This window comes from Aphidius gifuensis, linkage group LG5 (genome assembly GCF_014905175.1).
Source record: "Aphidius gifuensis isolate YNYX2018 linkage group LG5, ASM1490517v1, whole genome shotgun sequence".
Lineage (NCBI taxonomy): Eukaryota > Metazoa > Arthropoda > Insecta > Hymenoptera > Braconidae > Aphidius > Aphidius gifuensis.
Genome location: NC_057792.1, coordinates 18,502,058 through 18,524,670, shown reverse-complemented (window position 1 = coordinate 18,524,670; position 22,613 = coordinate 18,502,058). Strand labels below are relative to the sequence as shown.

Below are 22,613 nucleotides of genomic sequence, written 5' to 3'. Positions count from 1 at the left end.
ATTAAACGCAAAATTAGGTCAAAAATTTGACAGTGTACACGTGTCTTAAGGATTTTAGAGTGTAAAAAATTCATTGTATTTTGATCAATTTTGATAAAAAAAAAAAAACAGAAAAATAATAATAATTTATGCAATTTTAGAGACTATTTTTTGCTAATAAATTTATTGCAAATTTAAATTGCAATTTGGTTTAATTGTACTTCTGTTGCAATTTATTTTTTGAGCATGACATTGCGCGATGCGCTGTAAAATTAAAAAAAAAAACAAATATGACATCACCTGCGTACAAAAAAAAAAGTACACAATGATGAGAATAACAAACCTGGCTTTTGATTAATTCTGACGTTTGTAAAAAAAAATATTTATCAATAATTAAACGGCTGTCCTTGTGAATTGTCAATAACAGTCAATAAGCCCTTGAAAATAAAAAAGATTGTTTATTATTTTAACTTCATTGACAATTAAACAAAATGGGTAATGTTTTGGATATGTGTACATCATGTTGCAAGGATTCTACTACGTATGAGGATTTAACACCTGATGCTGTGAGTATTTATTATCTTATTTTTTGACCCGGCTATGTGGATGTAGAAATAATTAAATAGCTGACAATAATTATGTACACATATTAAACAATAAAAACAAGATTGTTATTAAAATAAATTTGTAAAATATATCTTGTTTAATTATTTTAGGAAACTAGAAGACAGCAACAAGTAGCAGCTGCTGAAAAACGTAGACAAGAACAAGAATCTCGTGGAATTGGAAATGTCAATATGGTCAAACGACAACAACAACAAGCTGAAGAACGTGAAAAACGTGAACAAGAAATGGGAAATGTTGAGCCTGGACTCAAGGTAAACAACAATAAATGTCAATATAAATATTAGAAAAAATTATTTTGTTAATTAACTTCATGTTAATGTATTATATTTCAGTGGCAAGTCAGTTAAATTTTGATCAATTAAAATATCCAAGAAGATCATCATGGAGGTGAGTCAAAACATCGTCATAATTCCAATCGATACTTTAATCTTTGAGATTGTTATCAAACTTATACATCACTGTCAACAAGCTTATTAAATTATTTCAAGTGTTTATTTATCTTTTTTTTTTTTATTTTAAATACCTCCACAATTTTCGAAACTTTTTTTTCATCTTTTAAACATCTAAATATCTTTAATTCTCGAACAAATATTTGAACAATTTCTAAAAAAATATATGTATATTACACTGATAATTATTATAAAAATATTTTTATAATAATTATTTTTTTATTTATTTAAAGAAACCAAGTGTTTTCTATAATTGTGTATTTTTTTTTTTCGATAAAAATGAGCAATTTATTAATTTTTTTAGTCAAATACATTGTTGTATAATAATTGTTATAATTTATTTGTTAAAAAATATATTTAAATTTAATTATTAAATATGTATATTATAATTTAAAATTAATTTTAATTGTGTGCAGTAATTAGCACATCACAATATTTTTACCAATAAATCAAACTATGTTTTACGATTTTTAATATTTAAAAAACTACATTTATTATTACATGAAATTTAGATTTAAATTATCAACAAAATATCTATGTATAATTAAATTTATATACAATTAATGACAAGGTATTATTCCATCAAGTTAAAAATTATTTTAAACAATACAAAATTATGAATAAATTATGAGTAATTATTACAAAAAAAAAAAATAATAATGACACTCCCATAACCATTTTAATTAGCCCCCAATGTCGTCAAGTAATTGACAATTTTTCGATAGATAAATGTCTATTTTTTTAATCAAAATAAAAAACAATTATTTAATTGTTCTTAAAAAATTATAAACAATTATTTTATTGTCCTTAAAAAATTATAAATAAAACATTATGGCAATGCAAATTTATTTTTAATTAAAAACCCAATAATTGTTAATTAATTTATTGAATTTTTAATTAATAATTTGTCGTCATATTGTTTTTTTTTTTTATGAATAATTATCTTAAATAGAAATCATTCTTGCTGATAAATTAAAATCTTCAATGGGTATTCCAGTTCTATTTTGCCATGAATTTATTTGTTGGTTGTCATCATAGTCAGCTTGTGAACATACAGGCAAACGATTGGCACGTTCACATCGTCTTGAGACAGACCAGTAAACATAATCTTGTGGGCATTTGTATAAATATCCTTGAAGGGAATTTCTCGAGTCTCTTTTACATTTATAAAATGCATTGCTACAGCCTTTTTGATAAGGATAATGACCTTCATCTGGGCACAAGCTTGCTGTTGATACTTTTATCTAAAAAATATTTCAAATAATTGTTATTAATAATTTCATTGTTGTTTTTAATTGTATAATTATTGCTTATTATAACTTACTGGATCAATTGATGTTTTAGCTAATCGCCTGAATAATCTTTCAGAATGTTTTGTCGTTGTGCATTTTTCATCTGTTTCTTCTTCAGGAAGACATTTAATTTGTTTCTCATCAAATGTTGTATTATCAGGACAGCGTAGAATTAAAATTTTTATTTCCATATTGCTTTCCGTTGTGCATTGATAAAATAATGAGCAATGTTTTGGATGACTGTAATAATTGATTGATATTAAAATTAATTATTCAACCATTTTAAAAATAAGAAAGTTAATTAAAATTAATCATAATTACCGAGCAAATCCAGTTGGACATTTTAATACAATTTGTTCATCTGTTAAATTTCCAATTGGACATGGTGTAGCATCTAGGGGTCCAGCAGCCATTGTTGATGTTTCTGTTTTTGTTGTTTCTTCTGGTTCACCTGGAGTTGTTTCTTCAGATGGTTTAGTTATTGGAACTGGGGGACTTTCAGTTATCGGCGTGTCATCAGAACTTTCAGTTGTCGTCATGTCGTCAGAACTTTCAGTAGCACCTTCTGTACTTGGTCCTGGTTCTTTAGTTTCTGTTGTTGTTGTTATTCCATCGTCAGGTGTAATATATCCACCTTCATCTCCTTGAGTCGTAACTTCTCCACTTTGAGTCGTAATTTCTCCACTTTGAGTCGTAACATCTTCACTTTGAGTCGTCATTTCTTCACCTTGAGTTGTAACATCTCCACCTTCAGTCGTCATGTCTCCACTTAAAGTCGTCATTTCTTCACCTTGAGTTGTAACATCTGGGCCTTCAGTTGTCATGTCTCCACCATCAGTCGTCATTTCTCCACCTTGAGTCGTAACATCTCCACCTACAGTTGTAATTTCTCCACCTTGAGTTGTTGTTTCTCCTCCTGTTTCTGTATTATCTGTACTTATTTCTTCTTTTTGAGTGGTAGATGATAAACTATCTGTAGTACTGCTAGATGATGATTCTTGAGTTGTTGGTTTTGATACACTTGATGGTGTAGTACCACTATCTGATGAACCACTACAATCTCTAGCAGGATAAATTGACTCTGGATAATTACAAACACTGATACTTGGATCAAAATTAGTACCAGGTGGACAATCAAAGTAATAAACATTAAAACCATTACCATTATCAACACAACGATAAAATTTAGCACAATTTGTTGGATGTGGATAAAAACCTGCTTTATTACAAACAATTGTATTATTGGGTTTTTTATTTGAACAATCAGAAGAATCATTTGATGTTGGTGTTGTTGATACTGAAGAATTTTCAGTAGTGGTATTTTCTTTATTATCTTCATTTGATCCAGGTTTATTTGTGTCACCAGAATCACCTGGTTTTTGGCCATCAGAACTAGTTGGTTTTTCATTTCCTGAATCAGATGGATTTCCACTTGATTTACAAGATTCTACTTGATCAATATAATTACATGTCAATAGAGATTGATCCCAAGCAGTTCCAGGTCCACAGTCAAAGTCATATTTAATAAAACCTTTATTTACCCCAACACATCTTATAAATTTACGACAATTTGAAGGATTTGGATGGAATCCTTCTTCTGTACATTTGCCAGAATTATTAGATGGTACTGGTTTCATACTTGGAGTTGTTGATGGTGTATTTTCAGAAGATTCTGAACTTCCTGCAGGTGTTATTGATGAAGTATCATTATCAACATTTGAATTTTCAGTTGTTGTTGTTGTTGTTGTTGTTGTTGTTGAAGAAGATACAGAAGTTTGTTCTTCAGTTTGTTGAGTAGTACTTGGAGATTCTGAATTATCATCGACATTATTTTCTGTTGAAGTTGTTGCTTCACTTGAAGACTCAACTGCCTGAGTTGTACTTGGACTTTCTGAATCTGGACTCTGGCCAGTTTCATAACTTGGTGTTTCTTCTGGTGTTTCACTAGATGCAGTTGTACTTGGCTCACTTCCAGTTGTAACATCAGAATTATTTGTATCTTCAGAACTTGATACTGTTACTTCAGTTGTAGATTCATCAGGTGTAGTTGAACTTGGCTCACTTTCAGTTGTAGCATCAGAATTATTTGTATCTTCAGAACTTGATACTGATGATACTTCAGTTGTAGATTCATTTGGTGCTTCTGAGCTTGATGATTCTGGCATTTCTGAACTTGAACTATCACTTGGTGGCTTTTCTGTTGGCTTTTCTGTTTCTGGTGTTGAGCTGTCTACTTCATTCATTGGTTTACTAGATTGTCCACCACAACTTTCAACAGAAGCCTCATAGTTACATGTCTGGAGATTTTGATCCCAAGCAGTTCCTTCTCCACATGTAAAGGAATACTTGATAAAGCTCTTTTTACCACTGGATACACATCGTATGAATTTATGACAATCCTGTGGATCACTTTAAATAAAAAAAAAAAACAAACAATTATTAAAAGTCAAGTATAAAAGAAAATTTAAATTTTTTAATCAAGTTACCTGAAAAAGCCTTCTTCCGTACATGAACCAGACATGTCTGTAGAAGCATGAGAAGATTCAGGTGTAGTCATTGAAGATATTTCATTTTGACTATCATCTGGTACAGTTGAACCTGTTGAAGTACTTGAACCAGTATCAGGTGATGAATTATCAGATGACGTGTTTTCTTCTGATGGCATTATAGTCGTTGATGCATCACTCGGTGCACCAGGCATAGGATAACCACCAGCTTGTTCAGGAGGTATTCCATTATCTTGATTTGGACCAACTCCACTAGCTCCAGAAATATCAGATGAATCTGTTGATGTTAATTGTGTTGTAGATTCATTTTTATCAGTCATAGAAGATTCTTCAGTTTGACTGGGATTAGAGGCAATATCTGTTGATGTAATATCAGTTGAAACTGTTGTAGAGACATTATTATCTACAGGTTTTGATCCTTCATCATTTGATCCTCCTTTACAACTTGAAACAGAACTTTCATAATTACAAGTTAAAAGACCTTGATCCCATGCTGTTCCTTCACCACAAGTAAATTCATATTTTGTTAATGATGAACCCTCGCCTTGAACACAACGATAAAATTTATGACAATCGTTAGGATCAGAGACAAAGCCTTCTTCTGAGCAACTTCCTGCAGGTCCTAAAGATCCTGATGATGGTTTATCAATTGGCTGAGAAGGTTTATCAATTTCATTTGATGGCTCTGTTGGTTGTATTGGCTGAGAAGAATTTTCCATTTCATTTGATGGCTCTGTTGGTTGTGTTGGCTGAGAAGAATTTTCTATTTCATTCGGTGGAAAAGTTTGTGATGGGTACGATGGTTGAGATGGATAACCAGGTGGACTAGATGGAATATTATTTTCTTCACCAGGCTCTTGTGGATTTTCAGGTGGTGGATAAAGACCACCCGGAGGTTTTGGCACTTCATCAACTGTTCCTTGATGTTCATGTTCATTCTCTTCCACCCCTGGGCCACTACCTGGATGACCACTTTGACCATTACTTGCTGCATCGTTTGAACCATTTTCTGGATCATTTACCTCATTATTATTATCATTTATATTATCATTTGATCCTGAATTTTGACCTGGATATCCATTTTGATTATTTCTATTATCATTATCACCATCATATTTATTTTCAGTTGGATAATTACCATTTTGCGATGATCCAGCACTACCACAGCCTTCTCTATTAACTGCCCATGCATGATTACATGCATTTGCTGAAGGATCCCAAACAGTTCCTTCACCACATGTAAATTCATATTGTTGATATGAATTACCATTACTGACACATCTTATAAATTTATTACAGTCCTTGGGATGAGGTTTAAAACCTTCCTCTTGACATTCTTTTGATCCACTGGCAGATGATGGTGGTGATGATCCATGTGGTCTATTGTTTAATGGCTTGTCATTTGCCATTCCTGGATAATTATTTGATGAAGGATATCCATTATTATTGTAATTATTTTTCGTTGGTTTTTTATGTCCATTTGGCAATGAAGATGTTGTAATTTGAGGTGATAAAGTACTTGGTAATGGTGATCCATATGTCCATGATGATGATGAAGACATTGTAGTTTGTCTATTAATTGATTGATCATAATGTAAACTTGAATCAAGATCATTTGTCAATTCATTACACTCTGGTCTTTCACTATCACGTGGATGAACACAAATATATCCTTTACTTTCAGAATAAACTGTACCAGGACCACATTCAAATTTAAATTTACTTAAACGACTATTATCACCCCAATTAACACATCTATAATAAACATTACAATTAACTGGATCAGCATGAAAACCTTCTTCTTGACACTGATAATCATTTGACTGTCTGTGTTGATGTTGTATTCCATAAACATAATTATCTAAAAAATATACATATGTTTATATTAAATATATATTTAGTGTTAAATTAATTGATATATATATTTAAATAAAAATAATCAAGAAAGATAATAATATCACATTCAGTAGCATTTACACACTCGAGTAATTAGCATGGATAATTTGACTCTTTGGATCTTTCAAATAACAACATAGTATAAATCAATAATGAAAGAAAAAAAATAAATAAATATAGATGTATAATAATCACGCATGGATAGAAAAAAAATGATTATCCATGAAGATGATTACAGAGTAAATAGATCTTGTTATTGCAAAAAAGGGTTTTTCTCTATAAAATTTATTGAATTCATTGGGATTCGTGTAAACCAGTTTGACAGCAACAACATCTTTAAAAATATTCCACTTGCACTTCTATTGATATTACAAAAATAGTTGAATGTACTCTTTATGCACTGGATATACCCGATCAACATGACATTGAATCGTAAATACAGTGAGTTTGTGGACAGGAAAAGATACTTTTTTTTTTTGTTGTCTTATTATTTTTTCTTCTCATTAAATAACAACTCAATGAAATTGAATTTTACATACTAGTTATCTTACAAACTCATGAATATATATAAAATTAGGATAATAATTTTCTTACTTGATTCTAAAAACACTGCAAGTATTAAACAGCTCACGATGAATTTTTTATGTCTCAGGACATTATCACCTCTGTAATAAATTTAAAAAAAAAATGTTTATCATTTAATATCAATAAACTAGATCAAGCTATAAAATAAATAATATTTAAAATTAATATTAAAACATAAAAAACAATGAAAAAAAAAATAATAATATCATTCAGGGTACATGCACGAATTGACCTTGTGCAATTTTATCACTTCCTCAACATGAAATTCCTGCATAAAATATTTGATTTGATCAGCCAAACTCAACAGTTACGTCCCACTTGGCCAGGATCCAGTACAAAAAAAAACAACAACAACAACAAGGATAATAATCCGATAAACAAAAACAAAAAAAATATATAAAAATACATTACAGGATTTATCAATAAATACAGCTAGTATAAATAATTTTTAAAATTGTTATGTTACACGTTGCTGTATTACGCATTGTAAGTGCATTGTTACATCAAATAAAATACTTGTTTTTTATTTTTTAAATAGCATATTACCATTGAGCTATTGAAGAAAGAGATAATCATCTTAACAAATGTCTTCTGTCTATGGTTATTGTTGGTTACAAGAAAGCATATAATATTTGTGTTCACATATAGGAAGTTAAATGAAAAATCAACTTGAAAATCTACTTGTTGTTTTTTTAAATTTTTTTTCAGTATGGCAGTATCAAGCAAGGTAATAATAATAATAATATAAAATACCGTATTGTTAAATAAATAAATAAATATAAATAGCATGTTTGGATTATCCTTTATCCATTTATTATGACACCAATGGTGCATTCTCTTTGTGACTTGATGGTACACTTGGTAGGTAAATTTATGCTTAAATAAACAATCAGGATCCATGGTCAACATGACATAATGTACAAGATATTATATAAGGTATAATAAGCACCACAATGTCAGTGACACTAGTATCACGTTTTATTTTCAATGTCACAATTGATTATTTTATTATTTTATTTTATCTATTTTTATGCTGGTAATTTAAATATTTAGAAAAATTATTTAATGATAGATAAAATTTAAAAGTAATTACATTTTTATGCTGGATTTTATTTGTATAACGGTAAACAGGTGAAAATTTTAAAATTAAATTTATATATTTTAACTTATTCAAGTATGAAAAAAATTTTAATATATACACTTGTTATTGTTTTTGGCTGGAGAACCGACTTTTTTTTTTGTTTTTTTTTTTACTCTTAATACAGTATATATCGATATATTTTATATAAATTATTTATAAGACAGGATTAAACTTGAATTTTATTTGAATTTTCCATTGTCTTTTTTCAGTTTGTTTTTATTTTTTTTTGTGGTGATTCATTGGTGGAGAACTGTTACCAATATACAAACAATGTGTGATACTCGGTCACCTTTATTTTTATTTATTTATATTTGACAAATTGATTGATTGATTTTGTGTTTATAATTAACATTACATGTAAGTATATAAATTATTTAAAAAGGAATTTATTTTATAGTAATTTGATTGTTATGTGCAATGAGTGCCATGAAATATAGAAAATAATTACAATTATAAATTTTATATATATATTTATTGTAATTAAATGAGTCATATCGTTGAAATGGTTATTCAGGGACATTACAAATCGTTAACACAGTGACAAAGAAATAAAAAAAATAATAGTAATACTATGTGTTATGAAAAAAAAAAATTAAATAAAATGTAAATTTTTTAATTCAGAGAGAAGAATTTATTCAATTTAAATAATCTTTTTTGTATTATTACGTTTTTAATTTTCAAATTGAGGTCATTGAATTTGATGATTTCATATATATTTTATAATTACATGAAAAAATTACTAAAAGTTTGTATAAGAAAACCCATTTTTTAAATTCTATTAAAAAATTTTTTCGAAATATTTCGAATTTTATTGAAAATCATTTCGAAATATTTCGATTTTTATTGAAAATCATTTCGAAATATTTCGAATTTTATCGAAAAAATAATTTCGAAATATTTCGATTTTTCAAATTTATTTCGCCAATTAATTTCGACTCTAAAATTTAAATATTTCAAATTAAAAAAAAAAAAAACACAATTTTCCATTTAAAAAATTAATCATAAAAATATTTTCCTTCAAAGAGCGAGCTTCATAATAAAACCGCCATTTAATTTCAAAAAAAAAAAAAAAAAACAAATATACATCTTCACCAGGAGTATATAAATATAATGTATAAAAAAAAAAAAGTCTAATTATTTGATATAGATGAAAAGAAGAAGTTCATAAAATAGCATAAAGATTAGCATCAGTGAATAGCATATAAGCTTGTGCCACTAGCTAAAGAAAAGACACCCGTATGATCACGTAGTTAAACGTCAGATAAGTGTGAAGATGAGTAAAACTGTCGGGAGAAATTTAAAAAAAAATAAAATAAAAAAAATATACATACATATATAAACAGAATAAATAATATGAGTTCATATAATAGATGATAGCTGAGGGCTGAGATGATGAGAATTGCAAGAACCAAAAAAAGAAAAGAGTAAAAGGTGCAATGAGATGCTGAGAGGTGTACTGAACCCACGGCTATTATCCCAATAGCCAAGAAGTCAACTTGGATGAGAATACAACCTTGACGTGGTTGCTTGCAAGGTCGTTTATATCATATATTTATATACAACACACAGGGGCAGTTATACTTGCTTCTCTTTGACTTTTTTTTTCTTTTCTTTTTTTCTTTTCCTTTTATTTTATCATCATCATCATCATCATCATGTTGTTTTTTCTATTTTCTTTGCCCCCACACTGATGCAGAAGATGGATAAGTTGTATATATATATACTCTTGATTTTCTTTTCCTTATACCAAGAGATAAGGATAATGACGATGAACGACGACGCCACAATCACCACTGAGATCGTATATCCTCACGATTATTTGCCTCGCTTGTTTTACTCTCGCATGCATGGGTATTCGCAATTAAAGGAATATACTGCCTTCGAGAAAATTACTCGTACGTGCTACACGATTTTTTGTCACCTCTGTATATACTTTTTTTTATTTATTTATTTATTATAATATTTTTTTTTTATTTCAATCGCGAGAATCGTGCTTTTATTTTTTATTTTTATTTACAATTGAAATTCTATTTATAGATATTGAAATTATATAATTTAAAGAAAAATAAAAAAGATAATTATTATTTTATAATATTGATAAGAATGTTTTAATATTTTATTTTATATTTATTTTACATTAATAAAAAAACGTTTATGATTTTTTGAATGACAAATAAAAAAATGTATAATTTTTTATTTGTTTTGTACGTCAAGGTGATTGCAACGATAAAAGCTCATTATTTATAAGTTAACTGATTGGCAATATGGTTAAGGTTGAGGTCAATGTAATATCCGCATTAGGCAAATAGATAATAAAGGGAAAAAAAAATATATAGGAAATTTTATAATTTGTTTATTTGAAATTAAGGTGATGCTGGTCAAACCCGTCAAATGAATATAATATTTTATATATACATGAAAACTGGTTTTATATTGATAATAAATCATTCAATATTAATCTATAAATTATGTGATATCATAATAATTAGTAATATAAACTTTTTCCATCAAAATTAATTAAAACAAATTTATTTTTTTCATTTTATTCTGCTTGTTTTTTTAAGAGGAAATTTTCTTTGATGAGCGAAAAGCTTGTTTATTAATAGTGTTACAAAAAAAAAAAAAAGCTATGAATAATCTATCAAATTAAAAAAAAAAAAAATACAGTAAAAATTCTTTGGAATTTTATTTTTTTAAATACTGCATGCAAATTGGAAAATTTGAAAATTTTATTTCAAACGAGAAATTATTCCCGCCAACTGGCGAAAGCTCATACAAAAATTTAAAAAAACTTTCAAAGTTTCAAATCAAAGACGATTTAAAATAATCTAATCAAAATCAAAAAGAAAATAATTTTTTTTTAATTTTAAATAATATAATTATATAATTATTTTTCATCGAAAACCCCGCGTATTTCAAAACTAAATAATTTTTTTTTCCATAAAAAAAAAGACCGCTTTTTCCTCCCTTCAAACCTACTTATCCTCAAGATAAAAATTTAAATTTCCTAATAACTTTTATCTAAAATAAAATAAAAAAACTAAAAGCCGACTGTTTTATTAAATTTAAATTTAAACAATTTAAAAGACCGCAATAAAATTTATAATAAAAATAACTACCCCATAATGAAACAATCAAAAAATACAAATTGCCAATAAAACGACAATAAAAATATAAAAATAATAAAAGGGTAGCTATATGGATAAATACAAACACAACATTCCAGTATTTCTTAAGACATAACCATTTATGGAATCTGTGTATATTGCAATAGTACCACAGTACAATGTCGAGGATAAATGTAGTAGCTATACACGTAAGTTGATAAATATTTTTCGAGTTCAATGTCAATATTGTATATAAATCAAATCAATCCATCAATTAAAATTAATATTTATACACACAATTGTGACATTAATATCATTTACAATATAATAATAATAATATTTTTTAATTGGATAAAAATAATAATGAAAAATAAATAATGTAATTTAGGAATAAAGACAAATATGTGATAATCGAATATAATTTCAATGACATGTATAATATATGGTATAATATTTACACCTGTTCATATTTGTTCAACACGATTATTTAAATAATTTTAAATAACGTCATCCATCTATCATTGATACTTAAAATTGAATTTAAAAATATAAAAAAACGTGCAAATCAAACCAATGTTACTAAAACAATACTGTCCTCAATTTATTTTCAAGGACATAATTTATAATCACACTGTAATTATGGACAACAAATTATTACAATATGAATTATAAATTTAAAAAAATTAATAAATTATATTATGCAGACATTAAAACGTGCGAGATTAGAATTTTTTTTTTTTCTTTTACATATCGAATTTAAGGGGCGAAAAATTATGTTTACGTTGTCGAAATTATTAATTAATTTTCCATTGTATTTTATTTATGTGTCAAATTAATAATGTTTATAAAATTTAAAAAATATTTATGTTAAAAACTTACCCCTTTGAAATCATTTTGTTTTTTTTTTTTTGAGTGAAACTTTTTATCTTTTTCAAATCATTGAAAATTTAAATGCAATTTATTTCAGCTTAATTGCACAAATAATTTTTTTTTTTTATTTTTTATATTATTAATAAAGTGTTGGTGGAAAAAAAAAAATTTAATTAAGCTGTTAAGCTGATGGTAGATATTGTTGAATTGAATAGAAAAATTTTCTTTTTGATATGATTTTTCACAGAGTTTATTTTGTGGAAATCGGTTTCTGATCGTGTCGTGTCTCAAGAGGGAGTCCTGGGGACTTGGATGACTTCTACTTATAAAGACTTGCTTCCCCGAACGTGCATGTGGATTTCTTTATACCCCACGAGAAAGAATTGCACAGTGTCAAGTGGAAGGGGTCCTCCCAACTCTCAACCAACTGTCGCAGATAAAAAAATCTTTTTTTTTTTTTTATTAAACTATTATAGAAGTAGCTTGCCAGGACAATTTTTATTATCATTATACCTTCCGGATGTTTAAATGAAATATTTTTCACATATTAATGTTTAATTCTTGATGATGATGATGGTGATGATGATGAACCATCAGCATAAATTTGAAGACAACAAAAATCAACAAGGTTAAATAACTTTTTGTTCAATGATTTTTCTGATTAAAAAATATCCATTTTACAGTTGAAAATATGCAAATTATAATTTTTATTTTTGTCTTTTTTTTTTAATTAATTTAACTAACAATTAATATAATGATAATAAATAAAATTCATAAACAACATGACAGAAGCCCGTGAATAAATGAACTTACCATATGATAAGAAATCTTTGAAATTTTTTTTCTTATAAAAACATCTAAAGTCAATGGCCCTTGCGGTCCTTACTTAATATTATTATTTATTTTTTTTAAATTTTTTATTTTCATCTCTTTATTTATCTCGCTTAAAAAATAATACATATAATGTAATCCTATGAATACAAATCTAACGATAAATCTCAACAAATGACATTTGAATTGCAACTATTTTTTTTTTCATTTATTCATTTTTAATAAATTTTTTATTCATTATTTTCAATGCTCAAACGTTTTGTTAATTTATTATCTCTTATAAAATCTTACTTGTTAAATATATATAAATAAAAATTCAACCCTTCTATTGTTTGGATATTATTTTAACATCAAATATACACAAACGTAAAAAAAGCAAAAAAATAAATAAACAATTTGCCATATAAATCACACTTTCAAGGGTTGCAAAAACAAACAGCCCTTTTTTTATTTTTTAAATTTTTATAAAATATATTTATTATTGTTTTATCTTTGTCAAAATAATTTTTTTATTTTTTATCACAGCAAAAACAAGACATGGCTAGCCACAAAGTAACACCGCTACATTCCATTGTTCTTCGTATAAATAATGTCCCTTCAACGAGCAGTTTTAATATTAAAAAAAAAAAAAGAAAAACATTTTTTTTTTTTAAATAATAATATACAATAATAAAAAGTATAAATATTATTATTGTTGATGATAATCAGCATCATCATCCAATCCTCATAATGAGATATTTTTATAGACAAAAAAAAAGAAAAAAAAAAAAACAATATTATAAATTCAAGTTGAAACATCGTATAATTGTTGATATACTTGAAAATGACAAAAATAAGTAAGCCCAATTAACGCTCGTCAAACAAATAATTGTCCATCAGGATACAATAAATAATTGTTGCATTTAATTGTTTTTAAAATAGAAAAATAAATAAAATAACAAAAAAAAAAACCACTTGTTTCTTGAATTTATTTTATATTAAATATAGATGTGTATTTTTTTATTTGCGTTATGTCTATCCTGTCTGACACGTAATGTTGTAAATACTTTAAGTAATCATGCGAAACATGAAATATAAAAAAAAATAAAAATAATTGAATTTATATTTAATTTGTGTATACAACATGTACAACTACATATTTTATAGAAAAAAAAAAATATTACAAGAATTTGTTTTGATTATAATTTTAACATTTACGCAATTATACGAGTTTTTTTTTTTTTGAATTTGTTATTTTGTCTGGGCGCCAACTCTGCTTTACCGACATTGTTACAAAGCTTGTCAAATTACTCGCTAGAAGAAACAAAGAGAGAAACCCTTTTTTTTTTTTCTTTTATCTCTCTTTTATTATTAATTTCTCTTTCTATAATTCCATCTAAATTTGCGAGAGAAAAACAACATTAATTGTTTGTTTAAAAAATAAATAAAAATTTTATTAATTTTCAAGTAATAATTAAATATTATTTATTAGTTTTTGTTTAGAAAAAAAAAATAAAATTACAAAAATAATTCTACAACGAAATAAACAAAAGAAAAAAATTAACTTTTTTGTTTAATTTTTTTTTTCTGCCATTTGTTTTCATCATTGAACTTGAAATATATATTTTTTAGTATTTTGCAATAAATATTCTTGATTAATAAAATTATTTAATAATAAAAAAATAATAAAAATGCGTCAACTTTTGCTGATTGAATTGACTGATGTCGTGTTGGAGCATATTCTTGGTTTTCTATCATATGATGAAATAGCCAAGAATCGTATTGTACGTATATACATTAATAATAAAATAATATTTCAATTAATAATTTATTAATTTTAAATAATAGATTTGCAAGCAGTTTGACAGAACATGTCAAAAATTATTAAATCGTGGTTTTAGTTTGATGGAAAAATATCATGCACAATGTTATAGATCAGTTAAGGGTCAATTACCAAGAAGAGAATCAGAAAGAAGGTAAAAAAATGCATAAATAATATATTTTAATTGCTATAAATAAATTTTTGTTTATTTATTTTTCTAGAAATCATCGTCTTTCTCGACACAGTGATATTTTAAGTGCCCTAGAGACAAGAATTTCAATGATGTCAATGACATTTATTAAATATGTCAATATGCGTATTTGTTGTTTTATACCAGGAAAGGTAATTGACATAATTATATCATTAAAATAATTTCAATTAATGTATAAATATTATTAATAGGTTATTGACGAAGCCTTTCGTGTTCTTCGGATGCTAATGGAAACAAGAAATGCACCACGTGCACATGAAGTACTTCAAGAATTACGTGACATAAGTAGCATGGCTATGGAACATTTTGATGAAAAAATATTACCAGAATTAAAAAGTAATTTATCAACAATAAGTACATCATATGAACTACCAGGAAGAAGTAATTCAATTTTATCACATCATAATCCATCAACATCATCAACTTCTCATACATTTAATCAAATAAATAGTTTAACACCAGATAAATTAAATCAAACAATTAACAAAGCATATAATCGTGCTAAAAAAAATAAAATTATGTGTTTTAATACAAATAATAGAGTCATGAAAATAAGATTAAGATTAAAACGACAAAGTATACAAATGCGTTTACAAAGTAAAAAATTACAAGAACAATCTAAAAAAATTCATGAACAAGAATTACAATTGACTGAAATGAGACGAACATTGACAGAATGGGAACAAAAAATGGGTGATATGACTGCTGAATATTTAAGAGCAAGAGAAGATACACAACAAAATGGTATTATTAAACCAATTGATAATAATAATGCTGTTACAACAAAACAATTACAAGCTAAAAAACGTAAATTAATTGTTGAAAGAAAATCATCAACTCATGCTGCTGATGATAAATTTAAAAAATTCATGTCTGATCTTTTAAAACCATCAGATTCAGTATCAACTGTTTAAAATATTCAATTTTATATACAATTTTCCATTTTTTTTTTTTTTTTTTTTTGTACATTTAACAATAGTTTACAAATTTTTAAAATTATTATTTGAAAAAAAAAAAATATACTCTTACAGTTATTATGATTTAAAGAAATGAAAAAAAAATTATATATATTCTTTATTTTGAAGAAAAAAATAATCAAGAAGCTATTCTTCTATAAAAAAATAAATAGTGTTTAAATGAAATTTTTTTATTTAAATACTTGCATGTATTAATTGATAAAAGGTTTTCTTTTCTTTTGTCAATTTTGCATATTTTTTCTTTTGTTATTATTGTAAATTTAAATATTATTTAAAAATTATCTTATATTTTTTAAATGTTCATAAAGTTTTTTCAATTGTTCATCGGTTAATTTATTTTCACGATGACATGGTACACCTGGTCTACGTATTGATGTTGAATATTTATCTATCAAGGTATTTTTAATTGACTGATTATCATCTGTAATATGTATTCAATATTTAAATAAATCATCAATTACCAGATTAGCAAGACTTTGTTTATTTAATTATTTATTTGTATAAGTTTATTGATTTTTACCTTTGAATATTAAATCATCAGCTAATATATCATCAAGGTCTTGATCAAGCTTCAAAAAATTGTTCATTTGTGTATTTTTCTTCATTGGTTTTGATGATAATAAAATGGACTTTGATTGACTTGATTTTTCGACATGATTATCTTGATATTTATCATTTAACTTGCGAACTTGACGATTAAAATTTTGTTTAATATTATTAATATTCTTATCACGTATTTTATTTAATGATTTTTCAATTTTTTCAAATCTCAATGATTGTTTTAATTGTTGATAATAATTTTTAGTCTTTATTATTTTTTCAATTTCATTAAGACGTGTGTTTACTATTTTTTGTAGCTCCTAATTACGTAAATAATTTAATCATTATTAATTAATTTAATACAAAATTAATATTAAATATATATTTAAAATTACTTTGTCATAAAATTTCCAATCATGTTGATCAATCATTGCAATTATTGATTCTTGAATTTTTATATCAACACAATAACTCGGTGACATTAATTTTTTCCATGAATTTTTTATTCTTAATTGTTTTATTTTTTCAATTTCATCAACACCAACTGGTAAATTATAATTCCATTCTAAATCATCAAAACTCAATACTTCTGGTTCTGTATCTAATGAAAATAAAATCATCAATAATATTTATAAAATATAATAAAAGAATAAAAATACCAGAATGTAAAAGACAGTAGGGAGGCTTCCAAGGTTCAGTTTGTGTTTCATTATCACGATAATCCGTTTGTGTTGAACGATTAAAATTCTTTAAATTCTCAACTTGATTATTAATAATAAACTCATCATGTTTATAATATTTATCATGATTGCTTTTAATATTAAACAACAACATGTTAGCTAATATTTCATAATAAAAATATTGATCAAACTTGTAAATAAATATCTCAAGGCAAGCTATATGACAACACTTGCAATAAATATTTTTAAACAAAAAAAAATAACAAGCATAGTCAAGTAATACATAATTTAATTCATCTTATTTTTATTATTATTATTATACACATAAATTATTAAACATGAAGAAAAATAATAGTAATTAAAAAAAAAAAAAAAACTTAGATTAATATGACACACTTTGGAATATTTATTTGAAATAATCTTAATTAAATTTTTGATCTTATGCATTTGAAGAAAAAAAAATTTAGTAAATAATTGAATATAATCTTAATGATTGTTTTATTTATTATAATTAGGTCTGAAATAACCATTTCCAGTATTTCCCATGTGGGCGGACCAGCTTTGCTTGGATGAAATGTCTTTACAAGTTTGTCCAGTTAACATATCATCAGGACAAACACATTGTAATTTAATACGATAAATAGTCATTTGTCCAAGTGAAAATCTACGATTTTCACGTTCATCAATTTCATCTTTATAATGTTTATAATTAATACCACGTTCAGCTAAACATTCAGCAATAATATTTTCCCTTTTTTCAATATCTAATTTATTAGAATTTAATTTTTCTTCTTTTATACGTATACAATCAATGTCTTTTTGTAAAAGAACAAGTGATACTTCTGATGATGGTAGCCAATATGTTGAAAATATTAAATCAATTGTTTTTTTATTATTTTTATTATCACTATCACTATTAAATGATGGTAATATTATACCAGTTGGTGGTTGTCGTATATTTTTATTATCAAAATTATCATCATAACGTTTTTTTCGTAAATTACGAATTCTTTTTTTTCTTTTATTATTCATAAAATTATATTTATTATCAGTATTAAATTCAGTTTCATCTTGTGGTGTTTCTAAATGACTTGTATCATCATTATATGACATTTCATATTTATCAATTGGTACATTATTCCATGCATTATTAATATTATCATTCCAATCTTGATTTACTTGATAATTATTATTGTCATTAATTTTTTTTTCAATTGATGATAAACCAATTGAATATGGCTCATATAACTCTGAATTTTTATCATCATTTTTATTTGGTATATAATAATCACCACCTTCATCGACAATTATTTGTTTATTTTGTTGATCAGGATCACCAATATCCATTTGTAAATTTTTAATAATTGGTGATCTTTGTGCTACAAGTGGTACTGTATTTTTATCATCATTATCATTTGAATATTGTCGTAATTTATCAGAATTATTAAATTCAATTTTTTTCCAATCATCTGATGAGTATAATGATTGTCCTGGTGGTCCAACATGTTGACTCATTGCTAATAGTTTCATATTAAGTGTTGAATTAAATCGCAATTTACATAAATTTGCACGACTTTGTGATAATAATGTTTGTCCTTGTAAAAAACTATATTTTTCATTGACAATATTATTGCCTAAACAATTTGATGACCAATGTAAAAACCAATCATTACCAAAACCATCAACAGATAATATTATTCCTGACATTTGTCCATTAGCACTGTCTTTAATTGGTTCATCAAATAATGATTTACCATTTTTACCATTAATTATTGTTGTTATTGAATAATAGTATAATGGAAAACCAGGACCAATTTGATGTTTAATCATAATATCTGGTATTTTATCATCATTGTAATAGCCTGGTATTGGTATACTTATTATTTCAGAATTAGAAACAGTATAATTCCATAATTGCTGATATGTCAAACCATCATATGCTCTTATTGTAGAATTATTTAATGAAATTGATATTATATCTTCAATACCATCAAGAGTCAAGTCAACAAAAATTAAAGGAAGTAAAATTCCTTCACCTTTTCCATGCTGTATTGTTTTCATTTTATCCTAAGAAGAACCATCAAAAATTATAAAACAAACAACAAATTATTTCAGTTAAAAGATGATGTATATTTACCAAATTTCCATACAAAAAATCACGTTGTGAAATGACATATAAACCTCCAGATTTATCAGGTGCACATGAAGCTAATAAATAATTAACATCACCATCAGATGATACCATTACTTGTGGTGCAATAAATAATTGTTCTTTTTTAGAAAATTCAATGGATTTTATAATTGTACCAGTTTTACCAGATAATAATATTATTCTACTTTGTCGAAATTTACCAAGTTGCATTGTATGTGATACAATAACATCACTTATTTCATCACTATCAACATCAGTAATATAACGTGCATCATAAACATTTAATATAATTTTTTCATCATTAAGTGTTGATGGTAATTCATCAACTGGTAATTCCCATATTAATTTACCATTGATACTATCAATTGCATGTAATATACCACCACGTCCAGTGACAATACAATCTCTAATATTGTCATTTGTTATATCTAAATTACAATCAATTGAAAATATTGCATGTTCTGTCCAATGAGTCCATAATGTTTTGCCAGATTTACCATCAATTGCCATAACTCCACCAAGACATGGTACTTGACCATCAAAATATAGATTACAAAAATATTCAGGCACATCAAGTGCATCAATTCCTGCAATAAATTAAAAATTAAAATAAAGCAATTTATTTATTTTCAAAACATATAATTCATGCAAAACAAAAATAATAATAAAATATATTAACACAAAAAACTTACGAAGCAATTAAAAATTCAAATCAAAAATATTTTTTATTTTTTATTAAATCTGCAAGCAAAATATAAAATAACAAAATCATAATTAATTAAACGACAAAATAAACATTCAAATGAGAAATTGCATAGCTATGACAAACCTGTGCTAAATCCAAGAATAACATCATCAACACCATCATTGTTAACATCAACACTACGAAGTGGTGCTTCTGATGTTAGCTTTGATAATGTTCTAATCCACACGACACTTGTAGCAAGTGATGTACATGGTAATATGTCTGTTGTATTTATTGATGAAATAGATGGTTTTATTGAAAACCAATTTTTCATTATACTAAATGGTATTGGAAATATATTTATAGTCAATATACAAAGTAACATTAATGCAAATAATACACCAAGTGCAATTAATCCATAACATAATGATAAAAATAAACTTCTATATGTTATTGTATTATTTGTTAATTTAACAGATATTTTTGGTTTTTTTCTTGGTGCCATTAATGGTCGTTTAACACTTCCATCATCATTTATTTTTGTATCACGTTTACCATCTCTAATAAATACATCATCAATATCTGTTAAATCTTCATCATCAAAACTGTCACGAGATGCCAAACGAGTTGGATAAACAGCTGTCATAATTTTTTATTTTATATATTTACTGAAATATATAAAATTAGGAATAGGTATTATTAATTTACTAATTATAAATAATTTAATTTGTATTTTAATAGATCATTAAGAAATAAAATAGATATCAATTAAGAACAAAAATAATTTATAAAATAATAGACAAATGTCAACAAGTAAAAATCAATGTTATTTATTATTTTTTTACCAGTGTCAAATACCAATCAGCTGATGATGTTGATGCAGCAAAACATTGCTTTAATACACACTTGATAATAAACAGTTTTATAAATGCAAAATATTTTATCTATTTTATGCAATTAATTGAATTTTTTTTTAGATAAAAACACTGGAATATTGTAGATAAAAAACATTTTAATTATTGAGTAAATATTGACATTGTTATTTACCTCACTACTTGTTAGTGTTGCATGTACATGAAAATAAATTTATCAATGTATGATTTGGGGGTGATCCTAGAGGGTGATTCAGTGCTGCCAAACTGTACTTGAGCAAGATTAAAGAGAGACAAAAAACATAGACAAAAAATAAAATAGCTAAAGTAAATTAATAATCAAGGATGCATTAATTAATTATTTTAATGAATAAATAAGTTTAATTTAAGTGGCTTGTTTATTTAATTGTATATTTATTGATTTTAATTTATAGGTATACATGTTGCAATTTTAAAACATCAATTGTAAAAGTGCTTGATGATATGGAGCTGAAACTAGCGCCCGGCAGTTCCGCGCCCACTTAGAATTAGCAGAATAGAGTATAGCGTATACATATAAGCGCCGCGTGAACTTTTTTTTTTTTTGTTTATGGTGTTGTCGTGGCTGAGGGAAATTGTTTAAAAAAAAATTATATGTATCATTATTTAGAGGGTAATTAGATCCACAAGAAAACCACCATAAACCAGGGGATCTAAATTTATTTATGGGGAAAACCAATCGCGCGCCCACTTAAAAGTAAAAAAAAAAAATTAAAATAAACTAAGTTTTTTCTGGGCGCGCGGTTGATTTCCCCTATAAATAAATTTAGATGCCCTGGTTTATGGTGGTTTTCTTGTAGCTTTTTTCATCCTCTAAAGAATAGTATATACATATTTTTTTTAAACAATTTTCCTCGGCCACGATAACACCATAAACAAAAAAAAAAAAATAACTTAGTTTCTTCAATTATTTTTTCGCTTTTTTTTTTTTGTTTATGGTGTTCGTGGCCGAGGGAAATTGTTTAAAAAAAATTTGCCCGTCACAAGTGATTTTTTATTTTTTTTTATGTTAATAGCCATTAGCCACCAACGGTCTTCGCAACGAAACGTCTGCATTCGAATCGGTCTGTAAGTGGACCGCAATAATTCTTTCCGGCGACCAATACAAGATATTGAATTCGATGTTAACGTGTAGGTTATATTTAGAAAGAAGAAAAATAAAAAAGTTTATTTAAATTCAATATTTTATTATATAAAATACTTTGTTTACCCTCTAAATAATAGTATATATAAATTTTTTTTAAATATTTTCCCTCAGCCACGACAACACCATAAACAAAAAAAAAAAAGTTCACGCGGCGCTTATGTATATGTATTCGCTATACTCTATTCTGCTAACTCTAAGTGGGCGCGGAACTGCCGGGCGTTAGTT

At 26.0% G+C, this 22,613-nt stretch overlaps 4 protein-coding genes across 5 annotated transcripts; 2 read left to right on the top strand and 2 right to left on the bottom strand.

Annotated features, from left to right (window-relative positions):
* The first annotated feature begins 92 nt into the window (after positions 1-92).
* LOC122858198 lies at positions 93-1,753 on the top strand. The gene is made up of 3 exons (XM_044160935.1): positions 93-545; positions 696-857; positions 939-1,753. The coding sequence occupies exons 1-3, from the start codon at positions 471-473 to the stop codon at positions 951-953; spliced, it is 252 nt and encodes an 83-aa protein (XP_044016870.1). The 5' UTR covers positions 93-470; the 3' UTR covers positions 954-1,753.
* Positions 1,754-1,944: 191 nt separating this feature from the next.
* On the bottom strand, positions 1,945-12,793 carry LOC122858045 (mucin-5AC-like). Of its 2 annotated transcripts, XM_044160686.1 has the most exons (7): positions 12,463-12,793; positions 7,345-7,415; positions 5,993-6,715; positions 4,834-5,923; positions 2,669-4,756; positions 2,380-2,587; positions 1,945-2,299 (listed from the first exon to the last, which is right to left on the bottom strand). In XM_044160686.1, the coding sequence occupies exons 1-7, from the start codon at positions 12,474-12,476 to the stop codon at positions 2,000-2,002; spliced, it is 4,494 nt and encodes a 1,497-aa protein (XP_044016621.1). In that variant the 5' UTR covers positions 12,477-12,793; the 3' UTR covers positions 1,945-1,999. The 2 variants fall into 2 exon arrangements, with proteins under 2 accessions (XP_044016621.1, XP_044016620.1); XM_044160685.1 differs by having other exon boundaries at positions 4,834-6,715.
* Positions 12,794-14,602: 1,809 nt separating this feature from the next.
* On the top strand, positions 14,603-16,741 carry LOC122858142 (F-box only protein 28). The gene is made up of 4 exons (XM_044160855.1): positions 14,603-15,047; positions 15,112-15,239; positions 15,307-15,427; positions 15,488-16,741. The coding sequence occupies exons 1-4, from the start codon at positions 14,955-14,957 to the stop codon at positions 16,208-16,210; spliced, it is 1,065 nt and encodes a 354-aa protein (XP_044016790.1). The 5' UTR covers positions 14,603-14,954; the 3' UTR covers positions 16,211-16,741.
* A 1,027-nt stretch (positions 16,742-17,768) lies between these two features.
* LOC122858069 lies at positions 17,769-21,412 on the bottom strand. The gene is made up of 4 exons (XM_044160741.1): positions 21,176-21,412; positions 20,475-20,998; positions 19,631-20,232; positions 17,769-19,560 (listed from the first exon to the last, which is right to left on the bottom strand). The coding sequence occupies exons 2-4, from the start codon at positions 20,974-20,976 to the stop codon at positions 17,992-17,994; spliced, it is 2,673 nt and encodes an 890-aa protein (XP_044016676.1). The 5' UTR covers positions 20,977-20,998; positions 21,176-21,412; the 3' UTR covers positions 17,769-17,991.
* Positions 21,413-22,613: the final 1,201 nt, after the last annotated feature.

Excerpts from the sequence above, each read along its gene's own strand:
- LOC122858045 (XM_044160685.1), bottom strand. Across the intron at positions 4,757-4,833 it reads ACGGAAGAAGGCTTTTTCAG|TGATCCACAGGATTGTCATA; the intron begins GTAACTTGATTA and ends TTTTATTTAAAG. Across the intron at positions 2,300-2,379 it reads CTAAAACATCAATTGATCCA|ATAAAAGTATCAACAGCAAG; the intron begins GTAAGTTATAAT and ends AATATTTTTTAG.
- LOC122858069 (XM_044160741.1), bottom strand. The coding sequence starts at position 20,976 with ATGACAGCTGTTTATCCAACTCGTTTGGCATCTCGTGACAGTTTTGAT. Across the intron at positions 20,233-20,474 it reads TATTCTTGGATTTAGCACAG|GAATTGATGCACTTGATGTG; the intron begins GTTTGTCATAGC and ends AATTTATTGCAG. Across the intron at positions 19,561-19,630 it reads ATTTTTTGTATGGAAATTTG|GATAAAATGAAAACAATACA; the intron begins GTAAATATACAT and ends GGTTCTTCTTAG.
- LOC122858142 (XM_044160855.1), top strand. The coding sequence starts at position 14,955 with ATGCGTCAACTTTTGCTGATTGAATTGACTGATGTCGTGTTGGAGCAT. Across the intron at positions 15,240-15,306 it reads AGAAGAGAATCAGAAAGAAG|AAATCATCGTCTTTCTCGAC; the intron begins GTAAAAAAATGC and ends TTATTTTTCTAG. Across the intron at positions 15,428-15,487 it reads GTTGTTTTATACCAGGAAAG|GTTATTGACGAAGCCTTTCG; the intron begins GTAATTGACATA and ends TATTATTAATAG.
- LOC122858198 (XM_044160935.1), top strand. The coding sequence starts at position 471 with ATGGGTAATGTTTTGGATATGTGTACATCATGTTGCAAGGATTCTACT. Across the intron at positions 546-695 it reads AGGATTTAACACCTGATGCT|GAAACTAGAAGACAGCAACA; the intron begins GTGAGTATTTAT and ends TAATTATTTTAG.